General features: G+C 34.6%; 1 protein-coding gene across 4 annotated transcripts in view; it reads left to right on the top strand.

Annotated features, from left to right (window-relative positions):
* Positions 1 to 54: 54 nt before the first annotated feature.
* LOC145694550 (uncharacterized) overlaps positions 55 to 25,271 on the top strand; it is a 78,680-nt gene continuing 53,463 nt past the window's right edge. For 2 of the 4 annotated variants that reach the window (XM_081770884.1, XM_081770875.1), the window contains exons 1-5: positions 55 to 418; positions 9,440 to 9,574; positions 15,602 to 15,790; positions 18,840 to 19,002; positions 21,305 to 21,447. In XM_081770884.1, the coding sequence (XP_081627010.1) occupies positions 9,549 to 9,574; positions 15,602 to 15,790; positions 18,840 to 19,002; positions 21,305 to 21,447 (521 nt within the window). In that variant the 5' untranslated portion in view covers positions 55 to 418; positions 9,440 to 9,548. The remainder of the gene's footprint in view (positions 419 to 9,439; positions 9,575 to 15,601; positions 15,791 to 18,839; positions 19,003 to 21,304; positions 21,448 to 25,271) is intronic. The other 2 variants (XM_081770901.1, XM_081770893.1) reach the window with 2 other exon arrangements.

Here is a 25,271-nt window from a genome sequence, read left to right as displayed (position 1 = left end):
AAAAAGGAATTCCATTTTATGTTTGTGTGAATTTCTGTTCTTTTTTTAAAATTCTTATTACCAGCCTATTAAAATGCCTTATTTACAGCAAAGGACTACTTTTACCAACACATCAACATGCGCAATTGAATACCTACCACAAATAGAAAAAACACATGAAAATTTTATTGTAAAAAGCACATAATTCGGTGTTGTGGTTGTAGAGGAAATCAGTGTGACCAGGCTCACTTCCGGTTGAAGAAGGTCGAAGAATTTGTTCTATTTTAGTTTACATGTACAAATTACCACCTATAAGCCGTATTAATGGTAAAGTAAACACAGAAACTATGCAATATTATGTGTGATATGATTCAGGCATCTTTGCAGTGAAAATATTGCATGAGGTCGTTGGACTTAAGATTACATAACACCAAACAATGTAAGTTCGATTTTTGTATTTATGATTAGATAATTACCCAGTTTAGCACAAACTCAAATCTGTAGCATTTGCGGAAAAATATATTATGTCAACAAATATAGTCAAGTGTTGGAAAGCCAGCCTTCAGTATTGGTATAATAAATATTAACCATGTGTAGGCATTCCTATTTGGCAATAAGTTCGAAGGTTATTCAGTTTGATAAATTATCACGTATACTTTTAGCATTTCATAATAATAGTAGGATGTTAGGTGCTATCCCATTTTATGGGTGCAGAAATATTCATAAAATAGGGCTACTAACTTGTAACAGGAAATGCACTCTTATTGCGTTGGAATGTGTTTCTTAAGGGAGGAGTGGCATTAATGGTGCAAATTGACTGGTAGATCTAGTATTTTTAAGCTTAAAAACGTTAAAATTGTGTAATTTATAACGATATTCGCTGTCACCACCTGAGAAAGTGTTTTTCAATAATTCTCTGTGCACATTCACTTTAAGATGACTTTAATGTTTTGCGTGTAAATACTGCGTCCAGAAATACACCATAAAAACTATGAAACTACAAATCAACCTGTGCCATCTTTAAATACGGGGAACTTATTTCTTCATTACACCCTAATGTCTCACGTCAGCATGCCTCCAATCAAAGTAGTACCTACAACACACAGCTTTTCATATTTCACTATATCACATTAAAGGTGTTTAATTATCGGTAGCTTGAATTTCATGAAAAATATCAAATTCACCCTTTCTTTTCTGTAAATGTCATTTTTCTGGTCATACTCTCCGGTACTTAACCCAAATATAAATACAGTGTTTGAAAAACAAAAACGTCCATGCAGTCCCAGTTTAAGTAAACACAATGACATTCATACCATATCCAATTCTTTCATCAGGACATTAACTCTTACTACGTTAGAAAGTGTCTCTTAAGGGAGAAGTTGGATTCCTGGGTGCAGATTCACTATAGGAGGGCTTAATAGTTACGGATGTAAATACAGCGTGGTGATTTATGCCATAAAACTAATGTAAAAAGCACTAACCGACTACTAAAAAACAAGAATTCTATTTTCGAGTCAGGGCGCAGGAACGCAGCAGGCGCGTCAGCGATGATGAGTATACTCATAAACGAGGATTGTGAGGTAACACTTCATATGCATAAAGCACATGCCTTGCGTATGACACAGTTTTGCAGCATTTCTTAACTGACTTCACAGCACTTTATTTGTTCATAAGTTCCTTATAAATTATGTATGTCGTCGTAAAGAGTAAGCTTCCGATGTATTTGGAGTACGTATAAATTGGTTATTAGCTGCGGTGGCTCAGTGGTAGAGCGTTCATCTCTGATGCATGGGGTCCTTGGTTAGATCCCAGCTCGCGCTAGCTGAACTTTGTGGTGGACAAACATTGTATCTGTGGGTTTCCTCGGGGTTTTCCGTTTTCTCCCACTTTCTTCATTTCACTTATTACGCATCATGACCGTCTCCTTTAGCCTAGCCGGCGTAATCATGGGACGTAAAACTCAAATATTTTATTTCATCTTCCATTTTTAAAAATCGGTCTTCGAAAATAGCATTTAACACTTTTCTAAATTTTACAAATCTATTTCTACGTAAACTGCAACTGTTAATACGAACCAGCCTATGCTGGGAAGCTATTAACAAGTACGAATTTATTTATGTAGCCGAGTCAAAGAAGGAGCACAGCGTGGGTAGCCGCTCCGTTATTGGTCCGTAGCAAGCAAGTGCCTCAGGGACAGTGAGTATAAACATTGGAAAAACACTTTGTGTAGAACATACAACACTGCGACACTTGCATGATCACTTTGTACATCGCCTTTTCATCACGATTCCTTTTGAGTATGATGTGGTAAAGACTATACTCTTGATTTTTTATTTATACATGTGAGAACTAAGATTCCGATTATTTTCATTACTTACGTGATCTTATTGTGAAATCAAATGACACTTCTTCCATAGATTTTACACATTTATCCACCCATAAATTTGGAATAACGCCGGATGTTAATTACATGCAGAATGAGAATAGGTGTTCAAATTAAAAAAATATTTTTGTTTAACTTTTGTGGCTTTTTAAATGATTCTCTAAGCGTGCATCGTTAATTACAGCAGATTTCAGATGAGAAGCGGCATGGCCTTGAGTTGGCTTTACGCGGCGTCCAATTGGCTTTGAGCGGTGTTGACAATTCGCGACAAGCAGTTCTGCACGCTGACTTCTCGCGCTACTGCGAATCTTGACAATAGCAGAGGCGCTTATTAGAAATATTGTATTAGCACATTAACTGCTCACTTTACGAAGTAGAGAAAAGAATTACGAACACATACGTGAAAACTACATCTTTTTATGACAACTGGTTGTCATGATACACGCTTTGAAAGGTTTCCATATGAAACAATTAGTAAAACGAGCGTTGAGTCCCGTCTAATTTCCAGTGGATTTTTCTTCGATTTGGAAATGGAACTCAACTTTTATTAAAGGATAATCAGGGGTGTAACCAACAGGCTGTTCTAGGGGAACATTACTTTCAGGGGAAGGAAAGCTTTTCACACATTAAAAACAGAACAAATGACCTCTCTTTCAGAATATGAAAGCATTTTAACTCACCATGCATACTATACACATATTATGTTTTCTCGATGCTACCTTAACAAAAGACGGATCTTGACAGTACTGAAGTTAAAAAGCGGATTGTAAGAGATAAATCAATAAGCTATTCATAAGAAAACAAACTCTGTTTCTAGCAGTCTGTTTATCCGACTTTGTGTTTATGTAGGTTAAAATACTAAAAGGAAAAATCTCGAAAAAATATCAACTCAGATATTATTATGCAATAATATAGTAGTGAGAGATCCTGGGGGGACTGAGGGAGCCAGGGCCCCTCATTTTATTTGTAAATGTGCAATATTAGGCATAATTTGAATGCAATTTGTCTTAAAATCATCATATATGCTTTCTGCATCTGAATGCACCCCCCCCCCCCCCCAATTTACAGAGAAATCAGCGTCCTTGTAATTAGGTACAGAAACTGTATTGATGATGTTTTCTTTTTTTCTTTTTTTAAAAATCTTATTTTGTTATAAACGTTCCTAATTTCCATTAACTATTAAATAAGTTTACTAAACATATACTAGATGAACCTCATTTCGGGGCTGGAAATAGTTTGGAAAGTCAAGGCCCTCTTTTCCCCCGTTTCTACACCCTTGAGAATAGTAAGCGATCGAATTAAATAACAAGCCTCTGCAATTTGATTCATATATATATATATATATATATATATATATATATATATATATATATATATATATATATATATATTCGATTCCCGGCGGGAGCTCATGTGGAAGAACAGAACAGAAGGTATGGGACATTCGTAATATTGTCTTGAAATTGCCTTCATGCAAGATTCTTCCTTATTCGACAGAAGAAACGCAGTATGATTTTTTTTTCTTCGTTTTAATACCTTACGTATGTGTGGCCAATTACGTACTCCTTCTTTACTCCTCTAGCAGGGATGCAAAAGCACCAGGCGTCTGAGTGGTGTCATAAATTATTGTAACCCAAAACAAACTCGACCATATCGTGTTGCTTACGAATCAGATGGATTGTTGTGAGACCTACATCAAGTATAAGAGTATGTTATTATAGGAACAGACTGGAGCTGATTGTGTGTGTAGGAACGCAACTTCTCTTCTTCTAGCATAAACAGAATTCATCAGTGTCTAGGTTGCTTTCTTTCGTGGTAGTTCATTTGTTCTCCAAGATTATAGTTGACAATGTCTTTAAGGAAACCGAGTACAAGTGCGGAATTTTCTTTTTTTTTTAAAAAAAAAAAAAAAAGTGCTACGAAGTGAAGCTCGAAGAATTATTTTTTGTGTTTACAATTTTTGGAACTCATAATAAAAAATTTACAAGAGTCAGATTCAGACAATGGCGAAATATTAATTGACATAGACGATAGTGAAAGTAGTGTTGAAGACGAACGTTTAGCAGTTCCACTGGAATAAGTTAATAGGTAGGTTATTCAGTTGCTATATATACTTCTAGGATACACAGCCAAAATCTTTGAGCTTGCTGGAATAGTATATTTACATTGTGAATAATGTTGCCAATGTATGTGTAATAATCTCAACTAGAGGAAGAGCGAGAAGGGAAAGGGGAGTCCGAAATCCGGCAACACCGCGCGGAATATCACACAGCATTGGCTACTGCCCGTGATGCTTTACATCTGAAAAACACAATACAGTTGAGGAGGGGCCAACCAAAAGAGTACATGTCTCTAAAAATTTGAGATTGAGAGTTCAGTTAGATATTATTTTTCGTTTGCATCTCTATCGTTGCCCAGAAGTCCCCACTGTTTTATTTATTTATTGTGTGTGGAGCAGTAAAACCCAGAATACTCCCCCCCCCCCCAAAAAAAAAAAATTACTTCAAAACTTGGATTGAAATAATAATTTTACTGTGATTATAATTACTTTCTTCAGTCGTGTTTCGCTGTGCATGCCTAGTTTCAGAATTGCTTAAAATCAAGAGATCGTCACCAGATCAGAATATATTTTTAAAAAAGTCTTTGAGTTTCATGCATTAGCGCTTGATCAAATTCGCTGTAACAGTTTTCAACTGTAATAATCTATTATTTAAAAAAAAGTATCTTACTTGTGATCGCATCACCAGGAAACTAGTAAATGGTTTGAAACAAATTTTTGGATGTAGTTATCACATACATCGGCTTTTGTGTTACTTTGATTAAAATCGTATATTCTGAGAGGGTGTGCGGAGAGTCAAAATATATGCGAAAAATTAAGTGGCTCACGTTCCTGTCAAATTGGAAAGATGAAAATTGCTATATAAACTCATGAAAAATGAGTGGACCCGTATCTCAAATGTTTTCGAGTCCCGGTTTAAAGAGAAAAGGAGGGCATTTTCCACAATTTCTTTCTTCATATTTAAACCGACGTTGCGTGTTGTTTGTGATAGCGTTAAGAGGCCTCATCCCGGCGAAATTTAAATACCGCTAATTTTACAGTAATTATGTAATATCTTCAAGTAGATAAAAGATAATTGAAATGTGGAAGAAGAGCGCCCTAGACAATATTATTTTGCGTGAGGTACCGTTATCACAAGCCACCTAGTGCTTTTCGTTTTTAGCCGTCTAGAAACGCGAAAATAAATGTCGATTTTCAAAATGTCTCGAAATCGAAAGCACATAAGTGAGTTATGATAACGGTATCCCGTGTAAAATGATATTGTCTACGGCGCAGCTACATTCCATTTGTTTCTGTAGTACATAGTCAGTATTAGTACTAACAAATAATAAGACATTGTTTTCTTAATGTGTCAGTTAATTACACATCAAAAACACTTCACTTAAAAAGGGCAGTTACTAAATATAGCTATACCTTTATCTTAATACTAATAGAAGGGTTTGCCCAAGTGGCCCAGCCCGAAAAAATCCAGCGGGTATTTTCGGGTTGGACCCACCTGAAAAAAACCCTCCTGGGTTTTTGACCTTTTTGTTGGTATATTATTGGTACAACTAAGGTGATCACATTGAAAGTTATTTTTATCAGATTTTGAACTTTCTTTGGGCGAATTATATGCTTTCACACTGAATGAATGAATAAAAAAACTCACCTTAGCTTGAGGTAATTATAAAACAAATTAATGTGTGGATTATGCTCATAGTCTATTGGAAGTAAAGAATAATATATTTTAGAAAATACTTTCTTAATAGTGTGCTTCCTGACTCGGCGCCGCCGAGGGACGTTATCTCACATACGTTGACGGGTTTAAGGTCATAGGTGCCGGTACTAGATCTAATAATAGATATGTAAATACATTAGTAAAACTATTAGTATTATTTCTTACCTTTGATGGTAACAAAAGTATTCAGTAAACTTTAGTTTCCGAACAACAACAGTTTAGTTCAGCCATTTGTTGCTACCCTTCAAATAAGCATTCTGTAGAATCAACACCAGCAATAGCGTAAAAATTCTTGTCAAAATTTAGAAGCTTAATGCTCGGAGCTCCCAAGACTACATAAAGCTTACTATTTTAAGTGCTGAATTCAAACTTCAGTATTAATGGAAGTTTCGATGTACAGTAAAACAAGCTACATTTTCAGGAAAATCCCGTCGTGAAACAAGTGTTCGGGAAATTCCCGCAATTGAACGCACAAAGCATCGGAAGTGAATACTTCAACAATAAAACTATTTTACACTGGAAGATATTTAATTTCATTTATGATATTTTGAAACATTTACTTTATAAAATATGAATTATAGGCCTATCTTTGTTAATTATTTTAAATTAGTTTTCAGAAAAGAACCGTCTTGCAACACGTGCTTGGGAAATTCCCGTAATTGAACACACAAAGCATCGAAAGTGAACTTCAACAATAAAAGAATAAAACCATTTATTTTACGTTGAAAAATATTTATTTCATATTAGACATTTTAATGGATTATGTCTTTATTTTAAATTAATATAGCTACGAGCCATGCACTAAATATATTACCACGTATTTGGTATTCATATTTGGCGAACGTCACTGAGGATCCTGGGATGACTCGATCTACATTCGATTTGCTCGTTTGTCTGCCTGTACCACACAGTGTTCAACTTTCGGTCTTTTAAATTTTCAGGATACAAGTTGGAGATACTCTAAATTTTCTGTATAGATTTTGGCGGCATACCCACGTAAATTACAAAATGGCGCCCTTTTTCTTTTTTTCAAAATAGCGGATATCGACGCTACAATGGGCAGTTTTCGGTCTTTCAAGTTGAAATTTTCAAAGAAGAATCAAGAGAGACTAAATTAGCTGTACAAATTTTGGCGGCATAAAATTTCAAAATGGCGGCCATTATTTAAAATAGCGGGTATCCATGCTATAGGGAGCAATTTTCGGACTTAAGTTGAAATTTTGAGGGTAGAAGCACAATATATTCTAAATTTCGTAGATAGATTGTTTCAGCTATCCAATATAAAATTTCAAAATGAAAATAGATTTTTTTCAAAACAGCAGTGAATAGAAATTTGTTGCAAGTTGTGACAATGACTATCTTGAAATGTAAATCATATTGTAACATTTTTACCTCAAAGACATTGAAATATTTCGAAAAAAAAATAAACCCGAAAAAATTCACATGGGCCCAGGTTGGTTGGGTGTTTTAAAAAATACCCGGGTTTTTTTCAAACCCTGACTAATAGCGATCAGATCGTGGAACTCCGGAATTATTATTGTTTATCTGATGTAGTATATGACATATTGTACAATTGTCATGTGCTACATTGATCCTATAAATCGGAAAATTAATGTAAGAAAGGAGATTGGGAACTGGAAATGATTTTTTTTTTTTAAAAAAAAAAAAAGAAAATCCATTTCCAACATTTCAGTTTTTCCAAAAGAACTTATTTTCAAATAATCCATTTAATAAAGTAACTTTTTCCTGAACTTGAAGTATAACCCAATATTTGCCTGGCGCAGTCAGAACGACTACGACTAGCTCAGGGATTTAAATCCTGAGTGTAAAAGGAGATTTTGATCCTATTCTACATAATATAGGATTTTTTTTTCTATTCTATATTATATAGAATTACCCACCTCTTTGTTACTCCAGAAAATTGTATACTTCTTTCTAGAAATCGAAATATGAGCGAGTGTCAATGGCACAAAGTGCGTCCCACGAAACGCGGATGGGGCTTCACAGATTTGCTTTATTATTATTATTATTATTATTATTATTATTATTATTATTATTATTATTATTATTATTATTATTATTATTATTATTATTAATTCAATGTGTCATGATTTTGCACTGAAGCTAAGGAAAACAGTGATGATTAGATCGATTATAATGGTGGAATGACGAAAGTGGAAAGGAATGGGAGAACCCCGAGAAAACCCTTGCACACGGTGTTTGTCCACCACAAAACCTACTTGGCTGGAGCTGGGATCGAACTAGGAACCTGTGCCAGAAATGATCCGCCGCAAAAAGGGAATTCATAGGTTTCATGTATGCAATGGAATATGGATACTTAAATTGTATTTTAAGTAGGAATATGCCTTTAAATATACGTACAAATTAAAAAAACGCAGTTTTACTCAATAAAATCCACAGAGTTGGAAATTAAATAAAACTGGGTTTGTCACAACCCTGGTTTGCATGGAATCCTATCATAGCCGTATAGTTGTTTTATTCCTTCTCAAAAGCTGTTCGAATGGACATGTAACTTTTTTAGAACCCAGTATCTCATTTGAAACTCAAATTGTGAATATCCTCATCACAAAATGGAAATTTATAAATAAAATGTAAAAAATTCGTCACTTCTCTTTTTAAGTTTCGAGGTAAAATGAGGGTTTCTTATCATTTGAAGATAATATTATATTACTGAGCAACTTTGGATAACGCCCTCATCTGTCTTTTTAGAGTTGAGTTGAGTTGATTTTAGTTTAGTGTCCCTTTCAAAGCTGTAACCCCCTGCCCTTCATCTGTTTTCGCGCGTCATCTTTCATTCAGGCTATACCTAATAAAAGATTTCATTTTATTTGCAAGTGGTTTGTCACTTCCATTTGTAATTCGTAATAACTGATGAGTCTAACTTGAAAATTTTCGATCTCAGAAGATTCCTTAAACTGTGGTTAATGCAATATCCACTTGAATCCATTCGTAGTTTTAGCAGAAACGATCTCAAATGGGTTTATTACGAATATGGTATGGTATGTATTTTGTTTTCAGAATGTTAACAGGTAAACTTAACCATACCAATGTTAAGCAATTCTTTTTCTTTATTTTATAAAGTGATGAGATGATTGAAACAGCAGTGTATGTTTATGTAAAAGCTAACGAAGGTGGGGTCCACATTAAAAATTTCGACATTAATAAATATTTAGAACCATTCCTGAGTTTAATTTAATAACTTCTTTCTTTTCACTTAATTTTCTTGATGAATTTGTCATTGTCATTTAGTACCATATATATTTGTGTGTATTGTTTTTAGGTGTATTCCTTCCATTCAGCAATATCTAGCATTTGCATTCTCTTTGTAAATAATTATGGATTTCCATCAAGCATAGAAGCATTTAAAAGAGGGAACTTACGGAAACAAAATGGCTGGAAATTCTACAAAACGCATGTAAGTAGAAAATTTGTATTATTTTTTTGGTTGTGTACTTTTTAAGTCTTTTCACCAGCGAGGTTATTTAAATCTAAACATACAATTTAATGTGGAATTCAAACATGCACTAACTGGGATGAAACCAGGATCTTTCACACAATAGGCGAGAAAACTAACCATCTAACCACAAAGGGGTATTTTTTTCCTTTGTATAGTTGTATACTAGCTGATATATCCGTTCTTGGTACGGGGAGAATAAGTTTGTGGAAAATGTTTGAACCCCTCCACTTCCCCCCTCCCCTTTGGATAAGCATTGGAGATAAATTTGGACTCATCGGAACTGTCAGTATTCATCTCAGTGACCCCGAAAACTATGGAGTGAACAATAATATCGCTCGTTTTCGGTTATATTTACATGCCCCCCTCTTACCAGAAAAGTGAGAAAAAAAAAGTCAGGCTGTTCGTTTATCAAAAATCATCAAAATCGGGGCAGCGGCCTAAGAAGAGTTAAATGTGAAAAACACAGTTACATTCATTTTAATTTATGTGGTCAAGGTGTGAAACAGGGTTCGACTCTTGAATCCTCCCTCCCTCAGTATCCAGATCATTTGAATGATGATATGTGAAGGAGAACATACAGGCCGCTCGTAATTCAGCAGAGGAACCCTCCCCGAACAAACGGTAGACACGTTTAGTATTGTTTCAGATGTTGTGTTAAGTACTTGGAGGTAGAATACGAAGATGTTATTACATAGAAGAATCTGAATTGGCGGTGACTTACGGCCCAAACTTTTTTGTACTAGATGGTTGATCTACTAGCGGAATAACCAGTTTCTGTGCGTTCTTCCAGTCTCTAAAGACTAGTTACCTTCTACCCTACCAACAGCCATTATCCATAATTTTCTGCACAATAACAACTTAAATATATTTACTGGTCGAACGAACTGCCACATTTGTTCTTTCTATCTTGCATTGTAGTGAAATGAATGTAATTATTTTAGTCAAGAAAATTAAACTTGCAGAACCATACGAGGTCCTTCTGTTTTACTTCTTCGTTTGGTTTTAACTTCCATCTCTTTTTAATACACAACCCCTATATTAAAATATAGCTCGTTGAAAATTTTATTATAAAGATTTTTTGAAGCACCAAAAAATTCGTAAATTTGCGGAATGATATGAGTATAAGGCAGGGTTGGCAAAAACCATGGTTTTTATTTAAAAAAAACAAAAAACCCGTTTTTTTTGTTTAAACCATGTTTTTTCGGTTTAAACGTTTTTTTTTTTTTTTTTTTTTTTTTTTTTTTTGTTTTGTTTAAATAATTTGCTCTATATATTTGTATCACATATGGACAGAAATAAGTTTGTTTCGCCTTGGTGTTATTATGCAACAATCGGGTTATGCAGAAAGGGGTCACATAAGTTTAAAGCAGAATCCAAACAGCTTCTCGACTTACATCCCAGAGAAATTGTCCTCCATTTGAACTCGAAACAGGGACCAATTGGCCATAAATGCGATCATCAAGATTTTACGAACACACATTTTTACGAACATGTTTCGTTTTTTGGTTTAAACCTTTATAAATATATATATATATATATAACCAGCTGGTTTAAATCAGCCAACCCTGTTATAAGGTACTGAAAATGTGAGAGACTTTTAAACTTCATAAATAAATAAATTCATGATATTTCATTGTATCTTTCATTTGTGTTGTACCTTAAGAAAGAGGATTATACAGCAATGAATTCTATTCGTACGAACACAGAATATGATAATAATTATAAAATAAACGTTTAGATTTATCATAAATAACATTTTTTTTTTTTTTTGAGTGAGGTAGATTTTATTGTTTATTATTGTAGTTTCTTAACATTTTTCAGTATTGGTGTTCTGTGATACAAACCCTACTGCTTATATAAAGATCCCTACTACTATTTGAGTTTTTATCCGAACCTTAGTATTTACACTTGGAATCGAACCTAAAACCACGTGCACAGAATGCATGCGCGTTAGCCACTTGGTCAGAAGGGACTTAAGTACATTTCTGTAGTTGTACACTTAATTTGTAGAATTAAAACATAATGTGATGCAGGGTTGGAAAAAAAAAAAAAACATGGTTGTTTTTGAAAAACCTAAAAACCCGTTTTTGTTTAAAGCCAGTTTTTCTGGTTCAAATAATTTATTCTATATATTTATATTACATATGGACAGAAATAAGTTGGTTTTGCCTTGGTGTTACTAGGCAACAACGGGTTTATGCTGGAAGGGGTCACATAAGCTTAAAGAAGCCCGGTCAATAAGTTTTTTAAATCGGGAAACTCCGCCTTAGCCACCAGGAAAATCCTGTTATTACTTTAAATGCAAAGCAATAACGGGAAAATCCTATTATTGCTTTATATGTAAAACAAGATCAAAATATAATAATCAGTACGCTAAAACTGAGGTATTAAATTACAAATTTAGTATGTAGATATCATTCAATAAAATTAAAACAAAGTCCAGTGCAAGCTAATGTTGGAAAGTACGTAGACAGTCGATAAATTTTGCCAATTTCTACCAATATATTTAAGCAACCTTGGCTTTATATATATATATATATATATATATATATATATATATATATATATATATATATATATATATATATATATATATATATATATATATATATATATATAAAACAACAGGCATGCAGGCAAGCAGAAATATACAATTTGATTTCGTTTCGTATGTTTAGGCTTCACATCCTTATGTAATACTGAGGTTATCAAGGAAAAGACATTCGCTTAAAGTGACATCCGAATCGCTACTTGATTTACACTTGAAGAAGGAAGAATTGTAGTTCGACCGAGAATTGAACATGGGACGCATTGATTAAAAGGTGAAAGGGAGATAAAACTAATGTAGATGGTTTGATATGTGGAAACTTCAGCATAAAGTTCATACGATACGCTTTTTTACTAGTTGGTTTTTCTGAAAAAAAGAAAAGCTGGTTTAAACCAGCCAACCGTGATGTGATGTGAAGTTTAATTCTATTGTAAACTCCAGATCATACCTTAAGGTTTCAAACTTGTAGTGTAGAATACATATGCATGTCATGAGTATCATAAAACCGAGTACCTTGGAAAATGGGGTCGTCGTCTTCAGATTTTACAAGTTACTATGGAATTACATATTTTTGACTCTTAATTAGTAAATATCGGGAGGCAAAAACAAATAATTACTTCCGATATAAGAGATGGTTCAAGAATATGTATGAATTATATAATATGTAAATTCAAGCTTATTGTAGTTAGAGAAGATGATGAGAAGTATTTATTGTAAATAATTCTGTGTGGTTTGGTTAACTGTTTATTAAATGTGTGATATACCGCTGCTGTGTTTCGGTATTGAAATTCATTAAAAGTTCATATTACGTGAAATAAAGAGGTTGTACATGTATTCTGAACCCCATTTCTCAGACTTTATTAATACATTTATAATATATAATAATACCTCAGAATCAAATAGTATGGCAGAAGAAATTTAGTAAATAAAAGTTAATTACACATGAGGTGAGCACTCTTTTCGTTCCTTCTTTTCTACTTACTAGTTTTCTAATAGTTTCCTAATAGTGATCCATTAATTTGTTCTTCAAGAATGTAAATAAGAATTTAAGCTGTAGGGCTCGTATCCTCAAATGACCAGACGATGGCATCCACAAGATTTCGAAATACAGGCAGTTAAGAAACAATTTTTGACGCAAAGTCACACAACTGTTTTTCTTAACTTGTGTAGCGACCCACAGCACATAATTTTCTTTACCCCTAAAAGCTTCTTTCCCGATTCTTTTCCTGATTTTTGATTCCCGCTAATATTTTTACCATTAGTGACAGTGGTACCCCAGGCTAATCACCTGTTCTACTTTTTTCACGCTTCACGCAATTTCCCTTCCTTCGCTGTTACGTCCGTCGTTCTAGCAACTATTTTCATTCCGTATTCTTCACAGCTATTCTCCAAATGCTGTATCATTCTGTTAGTGCTTATCCTTCTGATCGGCTATAACAGCCGTGCATCTTCAAAACGAATGTTCTTACTCTTTTGCCTTTGTACTAGAATACTGCTTTCCTCCTTCTAAATAGCTACTGAATAATATTCACTTGGACTAATCTTGATATAAGTCGGTCATACGGAAATTTTCAATGGGAATTCCTATCTTCCTCAGCTACTCTTTCTTGAAACATCAACAGAAAATTTATTACATCACGTGACATCCGTCGTTGAGGTACAGAAATACCAAAGCAAAAATATTACTTCTGCTAATAAAAATATGAACAAATAACTTGATATTATTATCAATAAAGCTGCTTTCTTTAATTTTTTTAACTTTCTTTTTGAAAAAGAAAACAGTATAAACCCAGTATTATGAAACTTTTCTTGATAGCCGAAACTGCCTCTTGTAAATAACATGATGCATTCGATAGATTTTCTACTACTTATTGGCTTGTTATAAATATCCACAAGCTAATATTTCATGCTTTCATTTTCCTCACGATACAACTTTTTAACATACTTTCAATAGTTGTTTTACACCAGTGATTTCCAATCTTACTTATCTGGCGCCCGTTTGTAAACCCTACACTTTACACGCCGCTTCTTCCCATGTCGAAGACAGAATGTTAAACATATGTGAAGTTTGCTAAGCTAAAGTATAAACGGTGCTTTATTCATAATTCCAGAGTTTATTTCTGTCAGTAGCTTGCTCCACCAGGTTGGCAGCCAATGTTTTACACGAAACACTAATTGGAATTCTTATACAATAATTGATCCATAATGCCGCCTATGATTTGTAAAATAAAGGAATCTCCTTTTATAAACTAAGTATTTAGTTAACTCACTTTGAAATGCTTGATGTTCTCATGCATAAGGGAAATAATATCAATATGTTTAGCAATAAAACTGATACTTTTTTTATGCATGTTTATTCATCCATTGATATTCGTGTTACTATTCGGTTCAAAATCTCTTGTCGTCGAGAATTCTGTCGAGGAATTTGAAGCTTAAAATATACAAAACTATAATCATGCCTGTTGTTCTGTATGGCTGCGAAACATGGTCACTTACTCTGAGGGAAGAACATAGACCGAAAGTATTTGAGAACAAGATCCTGAGACGAATATTCGGACCCAAGAGGAACGGGAATGGGGAATGGCGGAAACTTCATAACGAGGAACTACATAAGTTATATGGTTTACCCAACATTGTTAGGGTCGTCAAGTCTAGGAGGCTTAGGTGGGCGGGTCATGTAGCTAGAATGGACGAAAATAGAAACGCTTACAAAGTCTTGACTGGAAGACCAATCGGAAAACGACCATTAGGAAGACCTAGGCGCAGATGGGAGGACAATATTAAGATGGATCTCGCAGAGATTGGAATACAAAGTAGAAACCTGATGCAGTTAGCTAAGGATAGAAGTCAGCGGAACGCGGCATTGAACCTCCATAGGCCTATGGGTTCCATAGGCCATAGAGTTAGTTAGTTAGTTAGTTAATTCATCCATTGGTAGGAATGTTAACTGGACAGCGAACATACTGTAAGTGTCTATTTTACAGCGAATGCTCATCGTCTTTTAATTTACATTTTTTGTGTTCTTGTTTTGGACAGATTAGTTACGCGAATTATTTCTAGATATTGGTTATACTTCGTTTTCCTGTAAAAGTGTCACAGTTTCTGTGCATTTAATATTGAGCTCTTATATGAGATATGAGTTCTTAGCGTAAGTTTTTTCAACGTACATCGTGATAGATGAAGTAAATGTTAGAGTTCTTGAAATTATATCGGATAATTATATAGACATAGTAGTGTCAGTTTTATTAAATTAATACTAAATCTCTTTTTGTTCTTCACTTTCTCATACTTTTATTTCAAACGCCTTAATTAAAATACTATGACTACATTTGAGATTAAAAGGTTTTGAGGGAGAAGTGATTGGATTTTTACATGGCTGTACGTATTGTAAATTTGTGCTTCTCTCATTACGCCTGACGTAATTTTTATTTTTGCAGTCACCTTCCTCAGGCAAAGATGGATGATCGATCGTTTCGAGAAATGCCCAACATGATGGAATCTGGAGATTATGTTTACATGGACAGGGATATAGCTTCTGCTGTTACAGATAACCTTTCAACCCTTTCACTGGATACAGAGAGCATTAAGCAAGTTTCTAAGCCAGAAAATGTTGATACCTTTCCGAGGTGAGTTTTTCTGTTAGATAAAAGTAATTGTATTTCAATAATGAACTTCTTTTTATACGTAATATTTGCTTTACAGGCAGTTCTATCTACTTGATAGTAATTTCACATTGTGTGCATTAACCTGTTCTATTATTGTATACAAGGTGTTAAGAAACAACATCAAAAACTTTGAGAAATGAACCCTCACACAGAAACAATTATGGACCAACATAGGTGCGCAAGTGCGTCATTTCAGTGCTTTACCCGCCGACAATTAATCGGAACTTCAAGTAAGTCATAACTTAAAAATGTCGGATGAAAGTCGAGTGAAAAAAATATTGTAGTTATTTTGTGCTTAGGTTTCGGCGCCCACGGACCACAGAGTCAAAATAAAGATATATATATATATATTCAACTTTCGAGTCTTCTTTTGGAGACATAAATTGCATTATGTGGCAACGTCGCAAATAAAGAACTATAGATTAAATCTACCAATCTGTCAAATAGTTATATCATTTTTTTCCAGATGGCAGCTGAAGTCGGTATGGATTGACACTAGAATCACTTATTAGTGTAGGAATCGATTTTCAAGTGTTTGTATTCGTGCAGTAATGCTAATGGCTCCAAGTTAATCTGCGACGTTGCTATATTGTGAAATTTTGATTCCTCATAGCGGCTGAAGGAGGCCGCGGATGACATATCACCATATAACATTTTCGCTTTATTTTGACCTGTAGAGTAGTGCTCTGTGGTCCGTGGGCGCCATTTTTACAACACTATGTATATATATCCTGTTTCGTTAATATTTATCAACATCATTTGAGTTTTTTTTTTCTTTCTTTTATAATGATAATTGGTTACATGTGTTAATAAGTGAGCACAGCACCAGACTGAGTTAGGTGGCCCGTACTCAAGGTAAGAGCTTGCAATAAGTAGCTGTATGGTTATTGTCATAAGGATTTTTTCTTTTCTTGGTTTACTTTCTTCGTTTTTACATGAATCAACTACTTCGTTCTTCTAATATTACACAACCTATAAATTTAAAAGCAGTCCCAATTGAATCGTCCTATTTTCATTTCGTGGTGGTAAATTAATGTATGAGTATTTCTTTGTTCTCCAGATGTAATAGAGTAGAAGAAACACCAGAGTTTTGTTAGAAATTTGTTGATTCCAAAAATTTCGCCAGATGTGGTGGTGGCAGCAGGAACAGTGAAATGGCGACCAACGCAGAAAAAGCGCAGGTAGTATGGTGGTCGCCTGACATGACACCTCCGGACTTCTTCTTGTGGGTATGTCAAGGACAGGATGTATGCGACAAAAGTAGCGAATATTCGCGAACTTCGTGCGCGCATTCAGGACGCTGTTGCGACCGTCACTCCTGAAATGCTTCAACACACATAGCTGGAACTTGACCATCGCCTGGATATCCTTCGTGTGACTGCTAGGGCACATGTTGAAGTGTTCTGACTTTCTTGATATTAGTATACAAACTAAATGAGTGTACCTTCTTAGTGTATTTTAGTCCATTTGGATATCTCAAATATCGTGGGAGAAATACAGAAATAAAATAGGGAGATTCAATTGGGATACCCTATAGATATATCTTTTCTTTCGTTATTACATGTGTGTTTACCTCTCGGTGATCAGATTTTAGGCCAAAGTAGAGAGGTAAAGGCGTAGCACAAATTAGTATGAAAAATACAATTAGGAATGTAACGAAGCATGTTCACTTTTACCATGGCATACCGTATTCGGTACTTCAACGACCCGAACTTTGATGTTATTTTTCTCGTTACCCCACGAACGGCTGTTTAAAAATAGTTCAATTGGATTCATCACCCTCAAATTAGTATAAAAAACATAATTAGAAATTTATCCAGGCACAATTTATTTATCACTTTACTAGTGGCATGATCGTTAGTTCTTTGAAAATTGATCTTGTAATGTGACACCGCTTCAAAATACAATGTGCTGATTTATTTATTATATTATTTTCACAAACGGAATATTTGTCATTAATGTCTGTATTAAACAGTATCCTTTCTTGATTTCATTCATTGTTTATTTAGCCTTTTTTTTCCTAAATTGTGATAATGGTGGGGACCAAAATGTGTGTGCAAGGAAACCGTAATTACCGTGATGTTGTTTTTATGGGCTGTTGAGCTATGATGGCTTCAGTGCTCCAGCGTTTTCGTGAGGGGGAAACTGAATTTCAATATCAACTGCCATTACAGAGTTTTCTAAATTTCAAAACACGGTGGTTCAGTGGTAGAGTACTTACCTCTGGTGCGTGGGGTCCCTGCTCCGGCTAAGAAGTTTGTAGTAGACATCATCGTGTCCGTGGCTTTCTTAGGGTACCCGTTTCCTCCCACTTTCTCATTCTACCAATTCTTCCATTATTATCTACTTGCCGTAATCATCCATCTTAGCCTACAGGACATAAGCATAGGATGTTAAACTTAATAATTTCATTTCATTTGTAAATTTTAAAAGTCTCGAAAAAAGAGAGACTTTCGCAACTTCGGTAATGGGTGTAATTTTCATAATATTCATTGTTTTTGCGTTTATTAATACTTCTAGATATTTTAATTGTAAGTTTTTATTCATTTTCAGTAGTGTTGCACAGAATATAGTGTTACAGATTATTCTGTAATTGTTCCAATCCAGTTATGAGCCAATGCTGGATTGCTTCTCTTCATTAGTGGTTGTGGGAGATTTAGAGAATTAAAATACAAATTAGCATTTTGAACGTTCGCGGTGAAACTTCTCGAGTACAACAGAACATAGACAAATTCTCGGAGACTTGAAGTGAAGCAAATAGAACATTAACTTAATAATTTTAAAAACTACTTAACATCTTCTACTCATTAGTTATTTTAAATCCCCGTAAACAGTTGTTATTTGTCTACCTTTATGGTTTTCTTTTTCTATAGGTTAGAATAGGTATAGTAATATTTTAGGAGAAAAGTTTGACCTAAGCCAGAAAATAATAGTGTCTTACTTCTTTAGAATTGTAGTTTCGTTTAATAAATAATTTAAGATGCATTATTTGTTTTTTTTTTTGTTATAGATATGATGGAGTTTTAGGTAAACAAATTCTTCGAAATGAAGGAAGCCTGGAGAGAAGGTTGGGAGGAAGCGGTCCATTGGATTATTTGTCATGGAAACCTCTCTATGATACTGGTTCTTCCGGGTGGGGTCGGAGCATTGCAAGTTCATTATCCTGGTCAGATGTAAGTATTGAATTATTTCATTTTGTTGTGTATGATTTTTTTTGTGATTTCAAAAGTAATAAAGAGAACTGAAAAGCTCATTACAGTTATATTTTGCGGGTATTTGTACATTTATATTGTTATAACTACGTGCAGTTATGCCAAATTCTTTAATATGATTTGGATATAGAAAGTGTGAAAATTTCGCAGCCTTAAAGAGAGGCTATAATTTTAAAATAAATTTATATATGTTTAATTTTATCTCGGTGAAGAGCATTTAATACATTGTCACTTACCGTATATACTTGATCATTCGTAAACGTATTTGTTGAATTTTTGTTACATAGAAGATTTTTCAAAGAAAATCACCTTGTCTTGTATAAAGTATGGAAAAAGGTACATGGAAATATGAAAGATATCGTAATTCAACGAAAATACATATGTATACACTGTTAATATGTTTAATTCCTTAAATAGATGAGACAAAGGTAACTTTCACTGGGAGAAAATATGAAAACGTGCAATTTATAACAGGGGTGAATCACAATAAAACCAGTTTTAAATAAAAACAGGATAATACAAACTTTTAAACTACTTTTCAAAAAAGAAAAAAATAAGTAATGTATCTGCTAATGGATTCTATGAGATATGTATTGATCATTACATAAGCAATTAGATTGTATCCCATTTTTTGGCGACGTGACAGGATCCGAAAGTTAGTGCTTATTTTAATAACAGTCACTGTATTTCGGACACTTCTATATCCATCCTCAAAATGAAATGAAAAAGTTCAAAATGCAAAGGGCAAAATTGCATGGAGGTGCATTGTCGCTAATAAAAGACAGAAAGGGAAACCTAAAATTAGTGAACTTATAAAGACTGAAACTTAACCAAACTAACTTGAGTGATTATTGTTAAGCTTGATCCTGTGAGCCTGATTCTCATCGAACAACTTTTTAAATTAATGTGCTATCAGATAGCTAAATTGTCTCTTTCATGTGATTAAGTTGTGAATTAATCTGATACAGTTGTGAACACGGTACTCACAATTAACAGAACATATTATATTGATGTTTCGATACTTCAGCAGTATCTTTAGGCATATTATACTGCAGTAGTATTGAAATATTAACTGTATACTGGTTTTTAAGTGTGTGTGTACAGTTTTGTCAGTTTAATATAACGTTGACAAGATCAAACAGTGGTTTACTTTAAGTTAATGTTTTGTTTTAGTGTAAAGATGTATCAAAAGTCAGTTCTACTTACGTTGGATTATTATTATATGTAGAACCGGTTTAGTATTTTAACATTCTTAATTATTTAGTTAGCGAATTTGAACTGAATCGGAAAACCTGAACTGATAGAGATTACATATAAAATTGAAGAAATGCATGATTCGATTCCGGGTCTTTGGCTTTCCGGATCAATGTGTTAATCACTACGCTTCCGCTACCCAGTCCGCTGTGTGAACACTCATACATTCTATACTCTTGAAATCGGTGCTCAACTTCTTAGACCACATGTACTATACCACAGCTGTTCTGGTGCGTCTACTGCAATCACATATTATTTTATGATGTAGAGCTCGTTATCGCAGCAATGCCTTCGTTAGGCGGTTGTGTTGAAGTATGTTTTTATTGTAAATCTTGGAACTTATACATAGGATGGAAGCAATAGATTGAGCAAACATATTAGCATATAGTAGTGTTTTTCCTGTATAAATTGTGGTAAAGGTTCTTAACATAATGAACCACGCGTATTAACTCTCAAAATTGTGCTCTTGTCCAGTAATTAATGTATATATACTGTAGTATGTGCTTCTTTATTAACAAACTTCCAGATTCAACCTTCAAGGCCAATTTTCACTGTAAAATTTATCAACAAAGAATTGCAACACAGAGAAAAGAAATCGGCTATAACCTACTTTAAATGTGCGATTCCAGCATTTACCTGGTGGACCGAGGGAAAATCCTAGAAATAACTAGCTGATCTCTGGGCAGCTAAGCAAGAACACTAACCCGTAGTCTACATTCGTGATAAATAGGCTTTGACAAAAAGATTCAATGAAATGTGGAATATACGATTATTTTCAATAGCTAGTAAGAACTTCTGAAAGAGATATGAGTATTAAAGTTTTGCTATGATCACGTATATGCATGGACAAGTAAAAACGGGGTACAACCTACACTTGGATCAAACCAATTTTTATTTGCTTACTCCACCTAATTTTAAAAATTAATTTTCTTTATTTATTATGTAGGCTCAGTTGCTTGCACATTTGTGAGTCTAATCATTCATTGTATGACATTTTATTTTTTTCTAGGAGTTCGAACTAGAAACTACCCAGAAAGTACAAACATTATTGGATCACATGGAAAATGTATTATATGAAGATCACTCTGATACTGTGCCTGAACAAATGGCGGAGGAATGTCAGCAGTGGAAAAGCCGATTCCCTCATTTTAGGTATTGTACATGTTTCACTTCTTTTTGTTGAGAAAGGAAAGAGATAGGGTTATTAGGGACTATGGCAATGGTTAGTAAGCCAAAGATCAGGTTGTTTGTAGTTCTATCAAAGAAACGTGCCAAATCATAGAATATCTGGAACTACCATTCGAAAACTATCAATTAGAGTTAAGGAGTATACTGCTGTTGGAGAACATTAAATAAGCCTTTTGGAAAATAATAATAATTGATTTAGAAATTATATTGCACGTTTAAGGTATTATTACACGGATAAGTGATAAGTTTTGCAATGATTCCACAATCCAATCAGCAGGGGCGTGTATACGCCGGACCTACCGTAAGTACAAAATCAATCTAACCCAAGAAGTGATGTGGGAAGCGGACTGTTCAACACGGAAGCGCCAGTACTTTATTATTCAGTCAGTTTTGAGTGGTATTGACGATGAATTCTCAACAATGCTCTGATACGTGAACTGTTACTGTAGGGGCTCGAACTCGGGCATATCGCTGCTGCAACAACCGAAAATAATTGCCATGAGAAAGAATTTGCAGTGAACCACAGCACAACAACTCTTAGTTCCAGAAATTTTGTGCAGGTTATAAAACTGTCGAAGATCAGCCAAGGTGCGGTCGCCCTAGGGTAATACATTCTGAGCTCGTACGACACGCTATTGAAAAAATCCACCCACCAGTACATCACTATTGTCGAACGAACTAGGCATGTTCCAGTCCACTGTAGTGCGTCACTTCTCAAACTCGAAAAAAAAAAAAAACATCAAGAGTTGTCGCATTGTGCCACATGAGTTAATTCCAGCTTAGGCTCAGAGGAGAGTGGGTGTGTGTCGACACGTGATACAAAATCCACGTGATATGTGCTTCCTGAAACGGATTTTCACATGCGACGAGAATAGGGTGTTTTTCTGAAACCCTAATGTGCCAAAACAGTGGTTGAGTAATGGTTATCTTCCAGAAATGGTCGTCAAACAAGGCCATTTCGAGCATAAAGTAATACTATGGTGTGATGGAACTAGGAGAGAGTAATTCACTTCGAATACATTCCTAACGGCCGTACCATCAATGACGACTTTTATTCACAGCGGATGTATGCTGTACTGTGCCAAAAATATCCTGTAATGGTAAAAAGAATGAACGTTCTGTTGAAATAGGATAACGCGAAACCAAACTCTGCTGGAGAAACGCAACAAAAATTACAAGAATTTGATGGCATCCAACTAATGCCACACTCAACATACAGTCCTAACCTTGCCCCTTCGGGTTACTACCTGTTCTTGTCCATTATGCACTTGCTGAAATCTCGATGCTTCACCAACCTGTAGGAGGTCGAAACAGCAGTGACTGACTTCCCTGCCTCTAAAGACGAGACATAGAATCGACGTGGAATTGAGAAGCTGGCAGGAAGGTAGCTGCAGACAATCCAACACAAGAGGCTACTTTGAATGTTAATCCACTTTCTTTATGCTGTAATAAATATAGGCATATCGTGTACCAGAATATTGTAAGATTTATGACTCAACCTTGGTAGTAATGTTAAAATTTATTAGACAGCATTAGAACCTTTTAATTTTTCGTTTCCGTATTTAAATTCCTTAGAAATAAATAAACGGTTCTTAGAAAACAGCACATCGTCGTGTGACTTGTTTATGGCCGGATGTTGACAGAACGTCAGTATATTATATGTGAATGTTAGATACAAATTGAGTAAAACGTGTAATGGCAATACATAAGTACCTGTTGTGTAGCTGTTTATTAAACGGAAGGTTCGATATAAGTGTAGGTTATTTGTTCTGCAAAATTATGATTTGAAAAATAGTTCCTGACGCAATAAAGTAAACATTAAATGCTTTCGAATTGTAGGTGAGCTATGCTAAATATGACGGTTGGGGAGTGAGTCATAGCAATCCAGTAATGTTTCGACATCGAAGAATGTATTAAAAATGTGTTATATGCAATTGAAAGAAATTCCGTGATAGATATTTTATTGATAGAAATCATGGAAGAAAACCTAAGCAACCCTATGACATGCACATGTAATTACGCATGTTACATAAACTTGTATGATAAACCCTCAAAATACGTCATGGCAACCTAGTATTTTTTTAACGATATGCAAATGAGGATGGAAAATACAGACTGCGGAAGAAAGCCTGATATCAGTACTGGGCGCGGGACAAACAGTTGTGAGTCAGTCTTGGTATAAAATGGAAGTAATCAGCAGGGAACGAAACTATTTATTTATTTATTTATTTTCAGTGAGATAGAGGCCCTTTCTTTTGCCGAAATGTTGATCATATACTTTTATGTCACCACAACAAATTTTATTTTACATAAAAACACATATTTACCAGTTTTCTGTATGTAAATACATATTTTAAGCATTTTCGTTTTAAAAACATAAAATAGCTCATTGAGGCCTGCTTCATCTAAATCTTCGAAATAAAAAAAAAATGGTTATTTTCCCACATCTCTTTCATATCGAGAGTGTCAAGTTTGTTTTGTCTTTGAGCACATTAACTAGCAGACTTCGGGCACCTTACCTTTAATCTACACGTAAGGTCCTATTGTGGAAAATTCTACCCAGCCACAAACCAGTTACGACATTGCAGGACTTTGAATCCACTACGTGTCTTTTCGTTTGTGTTCTGAGGGGTGCTTCAGCACAGTGTGTGTGTGTTTTCCTTACTGTAAAATACCTAAAATAAAGGCAATTGTTTCATCTCATTTGCAGTGCACTTTTTCAATGGACTTGTGCAGAGCTTTTGTATCTGCAGATATTCCATTGTTCAAATTAAAGAATCCTGAATTACGAAAGTTTCTCGTGAAATATATGAACTTCGAACCGCCTGATGAATCAACATTGCGAAAAACTTATCTGCACAGGTGTTACGAGCAAACTTTACAATATATTCGATCGGAATGTGCGCATTAAAATATTTTGTTATGTATAGACAAAACTACAGACTGCAGTGAAAAAAAAAAAAAAAGTGGGAAATGTGATTGTATGAGTGCTAAGTAATGACGACGAAACCGTGTTGACAAAAAATTGTTTACTAGTGTGTGAAGAGCTATCTGCTGCTACACATATAACGATAGCAAGGCTTTTCAACGAAGTAATGCAATTATTGTGGCCAGAAGACATACAATTTGACAATGTTCTTCTTCTTGTTACAGATGCAGCAGCTTACATTAAAAAAGCTGCAGTATGCCTTGCCGTTAGCTACCACAAAATGGTGCGTGTTACCTGTGTGACTCATGCGTTGCATAGAATATGTGAAAAGATAAGAGTTCTTTATCCCAAGGTCAATAAACTAGTTTCAAATGAAAAGGAAGTTTTTATCAAGTCACCTAAAAGAATAGACATTTTAATCAAAAATGTCCTGGGATTCCTCTTCCACACGCTCCTGTAGTTACACGATGGGGCACTTGGTTGAATGCCATTGAGTATTATGCCCAGAATTTGGACAATTCATATCTGTCGTATATGATCTCAACAAAGACGAAGCATCGTCTATATAAATTCTGGAAGAACTGTTAAAAGATCCCTCAGTAAAACTCGAGTTAGCATTCATTTCAACAAACCTGTCTTTTCTTTCTCGTTGTATAGAAAAGACATGTGTGTTCAATCGTCATCGAACACACTGTCACCTTCAGTGGACGAAATCCGCATAGTAGAAACGAAATTGAAAGAACTTACTGGAGCTAATTGACAAGTGCTAGCATCTAAATTTACAGACATTTATGAAAAAACAACGTTTTCAAACATTGTATAAAGGTGCACGTGTTTTGGAAGGAGAAGTGGAGGAAGA

Source organism: Thermobia domestica, chromosome 1 (genome assembly GCF_964235325.1).
Source record: "Thermobia domestica chromosome 1, izTheDome1.hap1.1, whole genome shotgun sequence".
NCBI lineage: Eukaryota > Metazoa > Arthropoda > Insecta > Zygentoma > Lepismatidae > Thermobia > Thermobia domestica.
The sequence above is the reverse complement of the archived record's forward strand: the minus strand, read 5'-3'. Positions and strand labels throughout refer to the sequence as shown.